We start from the raw sequence: 17264 nt of genomic DNA, 5'->3' as shown, positions 1-17264 counted from the left end.
GTAGACACAACTGACTGGAGGGATGTATGTGTTGTCGAAGTGATTGGTTTGGAAGGGACTGCATCAGGAAGAACAAACTCAGTGAGGCGGAATGCTGCAGCTAAACCATTTGTCATCCTAAACCTTATAGAGTGACTGGAAATGACTCTCTTTACAGGTGGTAGGCTTGTGTCGTAGCTACATTATAGTGCAGGGCTACACTATGTGAGTCTTATCTTTTGAAACAAACAGAGACACTACAGAGGCTCTGTGTGTGCCGTCTCCCCTTAGCTATCTCTCCCTACCAGAAACATTGTATTAGCCTGGTGGTGGTTTATCAGCCCACAGTACCCAGTCGTTGAATAAATGACCTAAAAGTGGAATATTCATCATCTGCTCTCCACGTTTGACCCAGTCATGATATCCAAGGTGAAAAGAATTTTTTTTTATTATTATTATTGTGGATTGTCAGCAACAAAGAGAATAATGCATTTATGAACTCACAGGGCCCCTGCTGTTTATCTCCGCTAGCGTGGCCCCCCTTAAGCCGAGCAGTGACACCTCATATTTGAGGAGAAAATTATAAATCTCTCCCTGGTTAAACGGATTATTTATTTGCAGATATTAAGTGTCTGATAATGGTGTTGGAAGCAAAAACAGAAAAAATTCACCCTGGGACATTGAATAATGTGTGTGGTACTCTGGGTGACGTTTGCCCTGTGGTTGTTTTCAGGGGCGGCCACGCATAAGCCTGATGCTGTCGAACCAGAGAAACAGACAGATCACACGGTGAAGATCGCTGGAGTCATCGCAGGCATCCTTCTTTTCGTCATTATCTTCCTCGGAGTGGTGCTTCTCATGAAGAAGAGGTAAGCTGAGAGACAGAACCACCGTCAAACGGTTCCACACTCTTTTAGGTACAGGCACTGCTCAAAAAAGAACCTCATTCAAACAAATGAAGTTTTTCTCTTTCCAGTAGTTACTGCCCTGATAAAGCTGTTCTATATACTCCAATTTGGATTCACTTTAAAAATAACCATAAAAAATAAGAGCAGTATTTTCAAGTTCAGCTCTGCTCATTAATTATAGATATGCTCCGTATTTATTTTTGACTGATATTCCTATAAATCCGTCAGTGAAATGCTAAATATGCACTGAAGCCCTGTTGAAAATTTGTAGAAATCCTAAATATGTACTGAAGCCCTGTTGGAAATTTGTAGAAATCCTAAATATGTACTGAAGCCCTGTTGGAAATAGGTAGAAATCCTGAATATGTACTGAAGCCCTGTTGAAAGTTTTTGATAGCAGGTAGACAGAATGTGCTCTCCTTAAGTAAACTACAAAACGTATTACTTGTCTCTATAAGCCTAACACAGTAACATTCTGACGCTGAAATGTGGGTGAAGAGCCAGCGTCTTAGAACATAGTGAAGGGATGAGAGAGAACCGCTGATGAAAGTGTTTCAGCGCAAGAGGGAGGAGCTAGCTGCAGGCTAGCGTACGTTAGCCGCCGCCTCTGCGTCTAACCAAACCCCCCGTATCCCCACGCAAGGGCCTCAGGAGGGAGCCTCAGCAAATATCCAAGCTCTTTCAGAACACACACACACAGGCCCGAAATAACTGAATGTCAGCTCCTTTAAGTTTGCTTTAGATTAGTGGGGTGTGCTCTCAGACGCCCTGTTTGATATCAGCGCCAAGGCTAAGCCAAGCAGGCAGTCCTCTCCAGCAGGCAGTCCACATAATGGTAAACCTCATGAGAAAGAGGAACTGTCTTCTCTTTAATGCCTCTTAGCACCATTACAGAAATTCCATCGACCAGGATGCAAAATTTTGCATCCTGAGTTTTGATTTTTTTTTTTGGCCATACGCCTCTTAAATTTACCAAAATATTGAATTTTCATATTTCCGTGCATGAAGAATAATATTTTCAATAAAGTCTGATCGACAAGTGAACGCAATGATAACTATGCAAAGCAGTTTGGATTATAGCTAGTTCAATATACTTTCATCAAATGAATGAATATGATTGGACTCATTGCATCTGTTTGATTTAATTTGCTGTATTAAATTAGAAATGAAACTGTGGTAAGACATACTAATTTGCGTGTTAAATCTGGCCCCCGAGTTCAGATGATATTATGAATTTGTCTCATGCAGAGAAGAGAATTAACTTGCTTAATATAACTGCTGAAACAAAATATCTCTCTTTATGTACATATGTGTGTACTGGACATTATAGGAGACGAATTGAGTAAGTGTAATAAATTTGAACTGGTGAGCTTGACTGTATGTAGCATTGATATATAATTGTCTTTTTCTTACTATTCCCACTGTACCTTTGTCTAACTGTCCAAACCTAACTGTGTAACTCTTCATCTGAAACCCCATGTAGCAGTTATGGAACACTTATAATACTCAATTCATGAGAAACTTAGACAACCATTACCCCTCTAAGGCATATATTGTCTTTACTCATAACATGGTAAGAGGTTAAATTGTAATATACAACCTGTAGTTCTACTTGTTGTCAAATGTTTATAAAGCTTGTATAACACTGTTATAAAGGTGGTATTGAGTCTTTATAAAATTGTCAAGTTGAACATTCTTAAGGGGTCCTCACATGAAGCGTCACCTAATTCCCACTTAACCTTTGCAATTTTCTTCAGTGTTGCATTCTTTACTCCATACTTCTACCTGTTTGTAAAACACTGTAATGTTTTTGAGCCGTACCTGATGTCAAAGCTGATATGGTTCTATTTTCCGTGCAGCTTGTAAAATGGTGTGTGTTGAGTGAAGGTTTGTAAATATAGCCAGTGAAATGTTTAAAGCCCCACGCATGTCAAAGCCCCCTGCGATCACCGTGCTGTCACAATCACTAGTAGTCTCTCACGTATGCCACCATATCTGCTTTTGTTCATTTTATATCTTTTTCAAACATTAATATTTTTTACTTTTTCTTTCCTTTCATTCCATCCCCCCCTCCACTGCTTATATCCTTCCACCACCCCACTCGGCAGAAGAAACTATCACTCCTACACTTATTACCTGTAAGTAAAACCACTTTGTGTAATGTTAGTGCCATGTTTTGAGTTCAACTTTTTTTTTTTTTTCACACTGCCCTGCATGAATAGATTAATTTGTAGACAGGCATTTTTAGTTTAAATAATTTTCCAGCTATGCAACAACAACAACAACAACAAAAATCATATAAATATACCTCAGTACAGGCTTTGCTTTAAATGAATTTGAAATTTAAATTGTTGTTTGGTTACATGACCATGGAAACCTGATTTTTTGGATTTTTTTTTTTTTCCTGTGAGCCGAATCAATACTGCTAATGCAATTTTGAAAGTTGATGATTCTCCGATGATTTTCTCTCAGTTATTTTCTCAGCGTCTCATATTGAAATGCCTGTCTTCTCACAATCAATGTTTAAGTCAGATAGGAGACCTTGATAAACAACGTATTAGTTCACATTCATTCAGATACTGTTCTATTATGAAGCAGCGGAGTTTAGAGAGCAACTTAACAGTTTTGCTATGCTTGTGGACTGATGGCATGAGGAACGATGATTTCCTGATGCTGCTAACACTGAGAGTCCAGAGGGACACTTAACGTCCCTTGTCTCTTGGATTTTGACCACAGGCATGGGAAAATGCCTTGTACCCCACCCTGCCCTCTCCTGATCTGTAGTCATGACCACAACTTACTCCACACCCCATCATCTCTGGACACCAGTTTTCTTGTTACATGATCCATGCTGTAGCATTTTCAGTTGAGTTTTTCTCCTGCATGGCTCATCTTTTTTCTTTTTTTTTTTCGCATGTAATCCTCATTCAGCTTCCTGTCCCCGGTAGCACTGTGCTGTCATTGGTTACAGTACACAATGTTACTTAAGCATTAGACATTGTACAGAGGTCTGACTGCTGATGTAACAGCCTAACCTATGTGACACAGGAAACGATGCAAGGATTAGTTGAAAATGTTGAATAGTGGGGGTTCATTTAAATGTGCATTCACTTTTCAACTTGAGGATGGACAGAGTTTGTTTGTTCTGCCTATGCTTGGTTACACAAGCATTTACTGCTTGATGATGCTTCTCAGAATAATCTGACAAAACAAAGTCGATGTGATTTTGAACAGAGGCCCCTTTCCAACGCTGTAAGCATTTGATTGTTTAATGAATGCTTTTGGAACTGAAATAGTAACGTATCACAACAAATAATGAATGTTAGCGTTAGAATCAGCTCCATATCATGAATACTGAGATGCTGGAGATGTTGACACGCCAAGCTTAGAGATCGCATCCAGAGATATGCCAGAGATAGCCCGATGTGAACGCTCTCATTTCAGTCAGACAGGTACCTTAGCATTTGATTCCATCACTACTTTCAGGCAAGATTGCCACAAGCAGTGCACTCAACCCCAAATATGAATATAATGATTGACATATGTACAAGGCTCAGAGAGGCTTGCTGGATTCAGTGTGGAGACTGAGCTGGAAAGAAATATTGGTGAAATAGCCCTTAAGGATGTATGATTCTGTCATATCGTCAATAACAAGGACGGGAGTTAAGACCATATCACCCACCCTGTCAATGAGCCCAATAAGGGGGGGGGGGGATGTCTCCAAGGAAACCATCAATGCATTTATACCCTGACATCCAGAGAACAGCAGTAGCGCCAAGGTTCCTCATGAATTTCACTCCATTCCATTGCATTGTGAAATGGCAATATAAAGCGTCTCAATAAAAAAAAAGGGGGAGAGAGCCGAGAGAGGGTGTATATATATACGGATGGCGCCTCGTCTTCGAGCTACCCAGCCCATCCCGTCCAATCCAATAAATCTCAAACGGCATCATTTGCGAGCGATTTCCGTCAGGATGACAGGAGGGCCCTGTTATAGTCAGGGTGTTTAGTGCACTCAGCCAACAGCACAAACACCTTCATTAAACTCTACAAGCCAGATTCAGCTCTGTGCAGGAATCACGCTAATTGGAACAAGCGAAGCACATTTGTTTCACTGACAGTCTCAGCATCCTGATGAGAAAGCGAGAGAGAGAGAGAGGGAGGGAGAGAGAGAGAGAGAGAGAGAGAGAGAGAGAGAGAGAGAAAGCGGTGGTGGGTGAAGATAGGAACAACAAAACAATCGCTTCTGCCCTTATCCTTCCATCTCTCCAGTGCTGGGCTGTCACTAACGTGGCAGTCTGTCAGAGGGCTGATGGGAAGTGATGGAGAGACCCTCTGTGTCTCTGCTGGATAATAACCTCTCCAGGATGGGCTACTGTGACCCCTCCGCACCACTGGGATACTGCACATGGCCTCAAACTGTATAATTAGGTGAGAGTGTAATGAAGGATAGCTGAAGTGGATACAGAAAGCTAGATGAAAAGAGAGAGAGAGAGAGAGAGAGAGAGATAGCACAGGAAAGAGAGAGAAAGGGAGCTAACGGAGTGTGAGTACGTCTTGCAACGGCAAATGGAATTAGCCAACTGTGGAGAGGACAAGCATAGCGATTTATTATGAAGAAGTGAGATAACTCTTTCCTCTCTTCTCTCTTTCTCTCTCTCTCTCTCTCTCTTTCACAACCCCCTACTTCAGTGAATAAAGATATATAAAACCATTTTGTGCTTATCAGCCTCCTGTGTCAAAACTCTAAATAGCTAGTGGATTGTGCCATTGTGCCCTGGGCGTTGTTTAATTGTAATTCAGAGAGCCAGAAAGCGTAGAAATGAGCGCCTCCAAGGCCTCTCCTGTTTTCCACACTAAATGGGCCAGTAAAGTTTGTTTTAGAGAACTACACGGCACTCTATGTAAACCATTGAATAAATGTGCATGTAATAGTTATTTCCACCGTGCCGATGCATACTCAAGTCTGGTGAGCTGCTCTGAGTTTGATTTAAAAGATAGCACAAATCAGATTTTAAAAAGGAAAATAACAAAAGAAAATATGCCCAGACATTTTTCTTGATAAGATGTGATGTGATGTACGAACATTCAAATAGATTTTTGACGGAACACAATCGCAATAGTGGTTGTTTTGTGTGCTTTTCTTTTTGCTTTTTTTTTTTTTTTTTTCTATTGGTCAGAAGAATAGAACTTTCCAGCAGGATTTGCTCAACAGACGTGTCATAGTTTAATTCTGTTCAACCGCAGATTCCTTGTTCAAAGCCACTCATCACTTTGTGTCCATGTTTGCTCTCTGCTGGGCGGCAGTCATCTAAAGCAAGCGGTTCAGCAGCCCAGCACGTTACCCACAATGCCCCACTGTTTCCTGTGTCCAAAAAGCTCTAATGAAGATGCCTTTGTCTCAGTGACACACACGTCACAGGCATACACCAAAACCACAGTGCAGTTTCATCTCTATGGCGTATATGAATATTGCCATGCTGAGGAGCAGGGTTTGAAGTTGTTTTGAAGGTGTTTGGGCAGAATTATCGCCCAAGGATTCGATGGCATATAAATAAACAATATGTTTAGCAGTCTTTTGTTGAAATGTGGTCGATAAAAGATTTGTGAGGGAGGGAGGCTTCACAAGTGTCCTGCTGGGCCATTGTTGGTTGGGCATGTTTAAACTTTTAATGAGAGTTACCACAGATTAAGTGAGAGAAAATGTCTCAGTCTTGTGTTTTCCCTTTAAATGAATTCCTAATGAATATAGTGAGTGAATGCGGTCTGTCTGAATGTTCTGTAAAGCAATTGGATTTACAGGGACACACCCGTTAACATTAGATTAATAAATATCACACCAAAATGTAGTCACCGTACTTCTAAAATTGTGTAAAATTGTTATATTTTGACTTACTTTCATCTTGCTTCAAGTATATTTGGGCAGAATTGCAGTTATGTGTTACAGTAGCAGGCATGGAAAATGGTAAACAGTGAGACCCGTGCTCCCAGCGCATGCATACCCTCCGAGCTGAGTCCCATGGTGCATGGCATTAGCTCTCTGTGCCGGAACATTCTGTCATTCCTCATCCGCCTTACAAATGGGATGTGAATGGCATAGTGATTAATCTACAGCATAACACCCGCTGTGTGCCACAGACAGGCTTCTGCTGCTCCCCACAGACAAGCAAACATCTCCAGATCTGTGTTCCTCACACTGTTAACCTCCCATTCTACAGCCATTTACAACTTCACAAGCACAGAGACAGACAGACAGAGAGAGAGAGAAGGGGGGGGGGGGGGGACAGAGAGACAGACAGAGAGAGAGACAGAGAGAGAGAGGGTACTGAGCTTTATGATATTTAGCCATCATTAGGGTGGTGTCATCCAGTGTATTACCACTTCCCTCAGAGCCGGTGTTTTGTCAGATATTCGCTAATATAACTCTGTCCCCTTTCAGACAGTGTGGAGAGACTGCTGTCTGGGCAGATAACACTTCACAGTGACAGGGCAGAGTGACTGTCAGTGTTTGACACACAGAGCTTTGCACTAACTGTTCATTTATTAGCTTCATGTTGTGCTCACAGGGCTAGGCGACAGGGGCTTGTCACCATATGGTACTGCCAGCGTGGCTAAATTGAATAAACAGGGCGTTTTTGAAAAATCACAACAGTAGGATAGCCTCATTAGCCTATGGTTGTCTAATAGATTAGATTTTGAGTCGGAAAGATACTTAAGTCATGCAGTGGTGATAATCAATTTAAGATGTCAAAGATAGTTCATTCCTTACCTGCCTCCTGTGGCCCCGTCCTAGGCAGGAGCTGTAACAAATTAGCGCCTCAATGTTACATCCATAGAGGCTAATCTGTCTCTTTTGCTCCGCGGGTATCAGAATACAGTCTTCCCTTAGGCAAGAAGCATGTTGTATTTGTTTGTCGAACTGCAAAATCACACATTCATGCCCACATATTGAACTTACTGTTAGAGATGTTGGATTATACATGAAGTTGATACGCAGTACCCGCTTGCAGTTAACTTTTCCGTTCTTTCGGATTCATTTGCATAAACAGGTGAGGGTGAGACCTCTAAAGAACTATGGATTCCAAAGATCAAGAGTTACGATGAATAATATAATATAATAATGATATAATAGAGATATCCACATACTAAAGATTTAGGACGTAAGAGATATAACCCACATAAAGCCACAGTTTCTGGGAAAGTGTATCATTACTAGAACTGGTTGGAGATTGATGTTTCCTAGAATCGTGTTGTAATTTGACTAAGCACACAACAGTTTGGCCGAGTAGCATTGACCATTTCTACAGGACAAAGTTTGTAATTAGAGGGAGTTTGTTGTTATAGCTCAGCTTGGAATGTGGCTAGACTCAACTATTGTTTCACAAATGAATTGTGTGCAACGGAGTAGGAGGTGGAGGTTAGCAGGAGCTCTGCTCCTCAGGCATGGCTCTCTAACTCACTTGATAATGCCCCCACCCACACCCCCCCCCCCCCTCCCGTCTGCTTAACTAATTTTTCCCTCATTTGCATTTCCTTGGGTATGGATTTTTGGAAAACAAAGGCTTGCCAAATGAATTAGCGTCTTGATGGTATGGATCCTTTGGACCGGAATTGAATTATATCTCTCTGTTTTCCTCTTCTCATATCTCATCTGTTTTGATTAAGTTATCTGTTACAGTCTGTATTTCACTGAGATATCCGTTTGAGCGTCAGAAAAATAAATACTTTTTTTTTTTTTTTTTTTTTTAGTTTAGCGTATATCGTGAAAAATAAGACTTTAGGGAGGTTAGTCATTCCAATTACAGTGAGATGTGTTCTCAGAAGTGTCTTGGTAGGGTATTGATTATAATTATATCGTGATTTAATTGTGTGAGTTACTTTCCTGCTCAATCAAAGCCAGATCACAATGATACCCCTTTGATTAGACATAAAAGTGAGTCACCCCCTCAGATTAATTACCTGCAAACTCAGTGCTGCTCCCTTTTTTCCACACGTTTTTTGGTGAGCAGTGTACTCGTTTTCATTTTTGCCTCCTAGGTTTCTGTGAACATACAGCTGTACACTCAAACCTTGTTTAATGATCTAAAAAATGAACAGAGTAGATAAAAACAGAAAACTAAAGAAAAATTGCTCTTTCTTTCCTTGTCTGTGTTTTGTTTTGAATATAGGAAACTGGCTAAGAAGCGTAAAGAGACTCTAAGCAGCACTCGACAGGAGATGACGGTCATGGTGAACTCAATGGACAAGAGTTACACGGAGCAGGGCACCAACTGCGACGAGGCCCTGTCTTTCATGGACACGCATAACCTTAACGGCCGCTGTGAGTCTCCTAGAGCGACCGTCATAAACGGATAGGACTTTCTTGCCTCAAATGCACCGATTCCTTAAGTGTATCGCTCGCTGTGCTGTGTGGAAGGAAATTCTCACAAATTGTTGTTGGTCAAGCGTTGTTGGTCTTAGATGTCTGAAAGCTTCTGTGAATTAATATTTACACTAATGCAAAGGCTCTCCCAAATTCTTTACCGATTATTTGAAGAGTTGCTGTGAATCATTTTAAATACAAACCAAATCCCCATCCAGAACTCCATTATGGTACAGTGTGCCTGTGAATCCTTCCTGACCAGCAGAGCAGCTGTGCTACTGTTTGACCCAGAAAGCTTCTCCTGACCTCTTAAAACAAATGGCTTTGTCTTTAGGCTCCTGGAAGTGATCCTTCTAATTAACCTATAATCCCCAGACTTCTTACATCTACCTTTACACCCGCATTATGGCCACGCGAGCTTTCGTAGACGTATCCTCAGTTGGCCGTCTATGAGCGAGATTTAAGTGACAAATCCATCATCTGCAACAGTCTGTGGCCTCATCGTCGTCATGTCATAGTTTCCATTGATTAGTTTGACTTTGAGCAATGTGTGGCTGGGATCCTCTTCTTTTTTTTTTTTCTTCTTTTTTTTTTTTTTTAAATGTACTCTTAGGCTAAATCCTTTGTAAGACACAAAAACTGTTAATTACACCAGGACTTTTTGTCTGGTCAGGAAAAGCACAATCCATCCACAGTAATTAGTTCAAGGCCTCAGAGTAGGAGGTACTTCACTAAAACATGATGCTTAGACGATGAGTTCGCATACTGGATTAAATCTGTCTGTTGTTGGGTAATTAAAGTGTGTAACTTTGATTTATTATTTTTATTCCCTTTAGCTGCATCTTCACCATCCTCTTTCACCATGAAAACTAACACTCTGAGCACAACTCTCCCCAACTCCTACTACCCAGGTAAAAACACAACAGCACTCAGATATTACAGACTTTTTGGCTACAATGGCGTTGAGTAAAACTCTGCATCTATTGTGAATAGAATAAAGTTTTCTCTCTCTCTCTCTCTCTCTCTCTCCCCCCTCCCCTTTTCTCTCAGTCTATTTCTTAGTCCCATAAATTGTGTTTTATGTGTTCTTTTTATTATTGTTCCTCTCTGTCAGTAGAGGTGAATAACTGTCTGTAATCATATGATATTCTGATCTTTCCTTCTCCTGCCTTGTCTTCTTCTTCTCCTTCTTTCTTTTTTTTTTAAAACATCCCACTCCTGGCAGATCCTTTTGTGCCAACTGCCATCTTAGGTGAGAAAAAAATCTTTCACCCTACTCATATCAATGGTTTTGATTCTCTATAGGATTGATTACACAATCTTGCAGTCAGCTAGCTCATCTGGAGACATTTGTCAAAGTAAAGACATTCTAATCTGCACTGGCAGTGGTAGATGATGGGAAACTGCTGTGGTATTTTTGGTTTGATTGGTTGCTTTTTCTAAAGATGGTTACTTCATCTCCATACCTGCCTGTTGCTTCTCTTGCTCCTCCCTTTGACTTCCTCTTCCTGCTCTCGGTGTAAGGGGCTCTCTGGGCTAAGGCTGGCTTCACTCCATCCCATCCGCATTGCGTGTCGTGCGTGTGATGTCACATCCTGTCTGACCTCTCATATGCATGGACAGACATGTGGACTGGATGTGGGGGGAGTGGATTGTAGGGCAGGGGGTGTGGCAAACTCTGCTTGTTACCATTAGCAATGGCAGCTTGCCCTGTTGTCATGGTTAGTTAATAGATTTCCTAACCAAACGCACCAAAAAAAAAAAAAAAAAAAAGAAAATATGAGGGGTAATAAATAGAGGCAGATAACTCTCTAACAAAAGTCTAAACAAAAATCACTCTCGTGACAGTAAAGGCAACTCCCGCTCGGGGGAATGATGTTTTTGTTTTCTGTCTTTTTTTTTTTTTTTTGGTAGGAAAAGTGTGTTTTGGAGATGTAGTGAGGTAGAGATGACATTAGCATTGCCCCCTCTCCTCTTTCTCTCTCCATCCTCTCCACTCTCCTTTCCAAAGCAACCTCCTCTATTATTCTTTTTCATGTTGTTCCTGCCTTTGGCTAACTCCTACTGACCTACTTGTTTTTTTTTTCTTTCTTTCTTTTTTTTTTTTGGTATTTTTGCTTGTGTTTATTCATTTTCCATTATAAAGTAGAATAATAAAGCAATTTTGTTTTTATTCTTGAACGTCCTAACTTTTCACTGTAAATGCGCAGCGCCCAGATTTTATCCTTATGAAAGTAGAGCCCTTTTCACAAAAGATTTAATACAAAGATAAAACAAGTTATTAATTATGAATGACTTGCCAACAAGATGTTTCCATTGTAGATCCAGGTTTATGATGCCATGAAATGCTGAAATCTCATAAGCCTAAGAAAATCGAAAGTAAAATTCGTCTAACAGTATACATTTTAAGTCTTCCAGAAAGAACAAACACTAAACACATGCAATTTTTTTTGCATTTAGCCTTGTGCATTACCAAAATGGCAATATAAAAATGACATTTTTAAGACATAAACTATATACCTTATATTGTCTGTCGTTCTTTCAATTCCATCACTTAAAAATGGCCTTACCAATACAATACAAATTTGTAACCTCCTCAGAGCCCCAATCTCTCTGAATAGTGAATATAGCTGAAGTGTCAGTGCTCTTTGGTGTATTGTTGCTTATACCCTGTCTCCTCTCTCTTCTCTTTTCTCTTTTCTCTCTCTCTCTCTCTCTTTCTCTCCCCCTCTGTCTCTCTCTCTTTCTCTTTCTCTTTCTCTCTCTCTCTCTCTCTCTCTCTCTGTCATTCACTCTCTCTCTTTCCCTTTTTCTCTCTCTTTCTCTTTCTCTTTCTCTTCACGTTTAACCTCTATTGTATCTGCTTAAAAAGTTCCTATTAATGGTAAGTTCCCAAGTGTGCCTGATGTTTTGGGGAAGGAGGTTGTGGCTGTCAATGAGGGGGACCACCATAGCCCTGCCTCCAGGGTGTTTTTGTTTTTATTTATTTATTTATTTTTCTTTTCAATTGCATGGCAGTTAATGTGTCAAGGTATCCTCACGCTGAAGCCTTCCAGATAGCATGACCAGTGCCCGTGCTCTTCCATCGCCCCCCCCAGTCTCTCTCATGCATTAACACATCTCTGCTTTAATCACTTTCATCCTTCTCTTTTTTTTCTCATTCATTTGGGTTTTTTTTGTTTTTGTTTTTGTTTTCTTTTCTTTTTTTTTTGTTGTTTTCTTACTGTATTTTCTGTGCTGCGGAGGTGTGGCTTTGGACATCAGTCATTGTGGCGGTCACATCAACGTCTTTGGTGCTGCAAGAGCACACCTATGCCTCATTCTGTCACTGGGTGGCTCTTAGAGTTTTAAACCCAAGTCACTGGAGACCAGGGACAGTGTGTGTATATGTGTGTGTGTCTGTGTGTGTCTGTGTGTGGGTGTGTGTGTGTGTGTGTGGGGGGGGGGGGGGGGTGTGGGGGGACAAACTTATCGCTGCAGTGTGTGATACGTACTTTAGAGCGTAGGGCAGGAACAGGCAGCGTACTGTAATGAGCTGATTAAGTGATATACCTGAACAAACGGGCAGAGTTGGCCCGATTCCCTCCTTCCACAGCCGCTCATTCACTCCCTCTGCAACGTTGTGTCGTGGTCCATTCATCGCACTCCCTCCCCAAAATAAAGAAAAGCAACACACTTTCTTTTACAGTGTAGTTACTAGCTACTACAAACTTGTTCATTTTGAATAATTTACAGTCTTGTAATAGCTTCATCTCCAAATGACACTCTTACCACAACTTAAAAGGATCAGGTGTGTTTATGTGCTTAGCGCATTATTATTTTTTTTAATCACAGTCTCTGGTACTGAAAGATGGTTATCCCAAGCAGTTATGGGTTAGCACCAATGAAAGAAATACATTTTTTTTTTTTTTTATAATTCGTAGCTTGCTAATTAAATGACTCATTAGAATGAAAGCTAGAGATAGACACACTGTAAAAGAAAGTGTCAAATACATGAGCTCTTGTTTGCCAATCATTCTTTCCATCGCCATGGTAACCCCGTTGTGCCCTTCTTCTCGCTTTTTCTTCCAGATGAGACCCAGACAGTGGCAAGTGACACCAGCAGTTTAGTGCAGTCCCACACACACACACACTCATCACACACACATTCGTTCAAGAAGCGTGAGGCCATGGACGTGCCTTACCAGACGGGTCAGCTTCACCCAGCGATCCGAGTCGCCGACCTGCTTCAACACATCACTCAAATGAAGTGCGCGGAGGGATACGGATTTAAAGAAGAGTACGAGGTAAGACCACAATCAACTTTTCTTTTTTTTTTCTTTGCTCTTTGTCTGTCGTTCTGTTCTGTTTTTGTTTGTTTTAATTTTTTCTCATTTCTGTTGCTCATGCCTGTTTTTTTTTTTTGTTTTTTATTCTTCATTCTGTTCTGTTTTCTTTGTATGGTTTTAGTTTTCTTCTCATGTCTTTGCTCTTGTCCTTCAGATGCACTGTCTGTGGATAGTTAATGCACCCTTGGTAATGAGTGTGTGAGTTGATGTGTTGATTTCTGGTGTTGGGTGTTTTTTTTTGTAGTATGTATGCCTTTGTAGTTTGTGCATTATGTATGCTCACATCGCTGTCACACATAGTCACGGCTTTTCCCTCGGGAGTCATATTCAACTGCACAACAGCCATTGCACTGTGGAAGAAAACAGCCTGGAGTGTATGTGCTGTTTTTTTTTTTTGTTTTAATTTTATTTTCTAGTCATTATGAACAAGGTGCTATTGTCATGTACTGACACTGTTCTCTGATACTGTTCTGAAAGAGTTCACACACAACACCCATATTGCCTCAGTCAGACTGCATTTACCCCAGTGCTCGTAATGAACATGAGCATCAGATCATTGTTATTTACAGTAAAAATCATGCCCAAACGCCCCAGTGAAGGCCACCGCACTCCAGCAGTTCAAACCCAATCATTCTTCTCTTCTCTTCTCTTCTCTTCTCTTCTCTTCTCTTCTCTTCTCTTCTCTTCTCTTCTCTTCTCCTCTCCTCTCCTCTCTTCTCTTCTCCTCTCCTCTCCTCTCTTCTCTTCTCTTCTCTTCTCTTCTCTTCTCTTCTCTTCTCTTCTCTTCTCAGCTCCATTCTGCTCTTCTCTGTCTATATCTTCCTCTTTTCTCTGTCCATATCAGGATTAGTGAGGGTCCTTTATATTCCTTTGCTGATTATTGGAGGATCAGTGTAGCCAAATTATGCAGCTTCACTGTATGTAACCTGCCCAGGACTGTTCAGTAAAGCAGCCCTGTACTCTGGCTGCCTTCAGGCCTTCTCTATTATGCATAAAGCTGTGTGGAGCCCAAGTGTCGCAATGAACCACAGCAAAACAAACAACACACACACACACACACATGCACACACATTTCCCCTACATCCTCTTTCAAAAAAGTCTGGGTTGAATGGAGCACTTTGATTTAGTCAGGAGGGATAAGTTGATCTGTGTGTGTGGGTCCAGATGTTGCTTTATTCATTAACTGATTTATAAACTTGTCTCAGGTACTTACCTTTAATTTACTGACTGTTGCATTGGTGCATATGATGAAGTTGGAAAGAGGAGTGTACCTCTCAAACTGTTGACTCACACGCTGTGTCTCTCTCTGACCCCTGCTTCTTGTTATTCTGTACGTTAACTATGGAACAGATAAACGAGGTAAGCCCACACTTTTGGTTTATTTGTAAGTTTCTAGAAATGTAAAAGTAGCCACATGTTTGAACTGTAGGGCCCAGCTTGCCTTTAGCATTTTTCTTGTGGGTGGCACCTTTTAGCTTCTTCCAGTTGGCGTTGGGAATGTAACTACTGATATGTAATGTTTTGCTACAGTGAGTGTGATATTGTTATGAAAGCATTTGACAGTGCACAGATGATACAACAGTAACAAGAATAAGCCGTTAGGTTTAGACTCCCTCTCATCGGCCATGTTGTGTCCAAATGAATGTGACTGTGAAATGTTTTCTCCTCCCGCACATCAAAACACTGGATTAGTGCATATGGTATTGATGAATGGTATGAAACACTTGAACTCTGCAAAGACATCCTTCATCCAGACTGGCATGCCAACATTTAAGTGCACATGGCACTTGTGCAGGAATGGTTACCCGTTATCCTATCATACATTTATTTGTTTTATGATTAATGGTCATTGTCTGATTTCTTTTCTTTTACTATTCCTTTAACCACTCATCTTTTTAAAATGTCTTTTTTTATCATTGTTATATTCACCTAGGGATATTGATAAATGTGGGAGTCACCCATATTAGCTGGTAATAACTTCATGGTCTGAACCCAAAGTGTTACTTTTTACAACCATATCACTGTGTTTCAAGAAATGCTCAAGATAGTGGGCCAAACCTTCTACATAAAGTCAAGACTTACTACTCCAATAGCGTCCTCAGTGGTAATAATGAGATTTAGTGCCATGTAACGCTCTGCCAGAAATTGTATATTCTCTCTAATGTTGCTGTCATTATTTAGGTGATGGACCACAGGAAACAATATGTTTTTCTGACAATGCTTAGTGATGGAGAACAGTATTTGTCCAATTCTATTTATAACAGACATCATAATATGTTCATGAATCAACTCATTTTTACTTTTATAATGATCCTTACTGTGGCATTTGTTAGCTACTTGTAACGGGGTAATTATGATGAAAACTAGTCATTCTCAATTAAATGTTCTAGTACAGACTCTTACCCGGGGATTCCAGCATTACTGTGTGAGGTCCCCTGTTGTCATGTCACTCCATGTTGGCTGTTGAATAACTAACACTGAATAAACAGAGAGTATAGCAGAGGAGACAGGAGACAGGGTGAGAGAGTGTAATAACTTGTTTTTATTTTTAAAGTTACATTCATATTCTGAAATATTTATACGTGTCTCATTTTTAATGTTCTTTGGCTCATGCTGGCATCAGGCACCCTTTTTTAACCCCATATAGACATTGAACCTGGCCGCAACATTTTCACTCCTCTGTCACTGAGTCAGAGGTGTCTAAATGTAATAAACTGTCACTTAAGTTCAACATTTGAACTTGTTTTTCTGCTTTCACAAGCATACAGCAGCTCAGAACATATTTATGCAATATTTAACTAAATTAATAAAAAATGAAGTTTTTCCTTTTATGCTGTCAACACAGATGACTTGGGAACTTGGTCTTCAGAGCTTGGTTAATTCCTATTTGAGTTTAAGGAGAAATCATATTTGGCAAAAGAAGCAACACATTACAGCATGAAAAAAAAATATTCCGTTGTTGTGTTTCCATATGCTCATCAACATAACTTCATTAATTGCCTTAAAAATGAAATATCATTTGTAAAGGTTTTGTAGGAATGAATTAATAACAGGAGATCTGTTCTATTATTCTGCTTCTCTTCATTCTTGTCCTTGTCTTCTTTTAGAGATTGAACAGTTTAAATAAACTACTGTTATTTTTTTTATTATTACCATGCTCAGGGAACATCTCCACGTTTACGTCAATGTTTCTCCATTTTCCCTAATATGAATGCTGTTTCAAAGGAACGAAGTTCTTCAAGTGAAGACCTAGAAGTTTCCAAATAGAAAGGACCTGCAATTAAAGTACTTTTTTTTTCTTTTTTGCAAAACTGTGGAGAGAGAGAGATGTATTGAAAGAAAAAATGGATGAACTAGTCATAAAAAGCAATAACTTTATTTGATATTTGTGTCTTGTTTTCTATCCAATAGCTTCTCTCAACCCTTTTTGCATAATTGGCAAGTTTGGGGTTTTTTTTCTTACTGTAAAATGTGGCTTTGTTTCCTTGAGATTTGAGGAAACTGAGAACAATTCTTATTACTGCATAGCAGCTTGAAATTCATGGTACTGTTATTCATTAGAAAGATCCACAGAATATGATTCGTTGATTCTTTGTGAGTTTTATGAAAGCCTGTGTCATATGTAATATCATGGTTATATAACCATCATTAACATTCAAACTCTTCAACCCAAAAGTCGTGAAACCA

At 40.1% G+C, this 17264-nt stretch overlaps 1 protein-coding gene across 1 annotated transcript in view; it reads left to right on the top strand.

Annotated features, from left to right (window-relative positions):
• Positions 1–17264, top strand: part of LOC115812185 (receptor-type tyrosine-protein phosphatase mu) — a 98614-nt gene that overhangs the window by 58611 nt on the left and 22739 nt on the right. Inside the window, exons 15-22 of the mRNA XM_030774669.1 lie at positions 713–848; positions 2996–3025; positions 9056–9207; positions 10086–10160; positions 10475–10501; positions 12122–12133; positions 13321–13535; positions 14928–14936. Of these exons, the coding sequence (XP_030630529.1) occupies positions 713–848; positions 2996–3025; positions 9056–9207; positions 10086–10160; positions 10475–10501; positions 12122–12133; positions 13321–13535; positions 14928–14936 (656 nt within the window). The remainder of the gene's footprint in view (positions 1–712; positions 849–2995; positions 3026–9055; positions 9208–10085; positions 10161–10474; positions 10502–12121; positions 12134–13320; positions 13536–14927; positions 14937–17264) is intronic.

This window comes from Chanos chanos, chromosome 5, assembly GCF_902362185.1.
Source record: "Chanos chanos chromosome 5, fChaCha1.1, whole genome shotgun sequence".
Classification (NCBI taxonomy): domain Eukaryota; kingdom Metazoa; phylum Chordata; class Actinopteri; order Gonorynchiformes; family Chanidae; genus Chanos; species Chanos chanos.
Note: the sequence above shows the minus strand (reverse complement) of the source record. Positions and strands in the feature narration are given on the sequence as shown.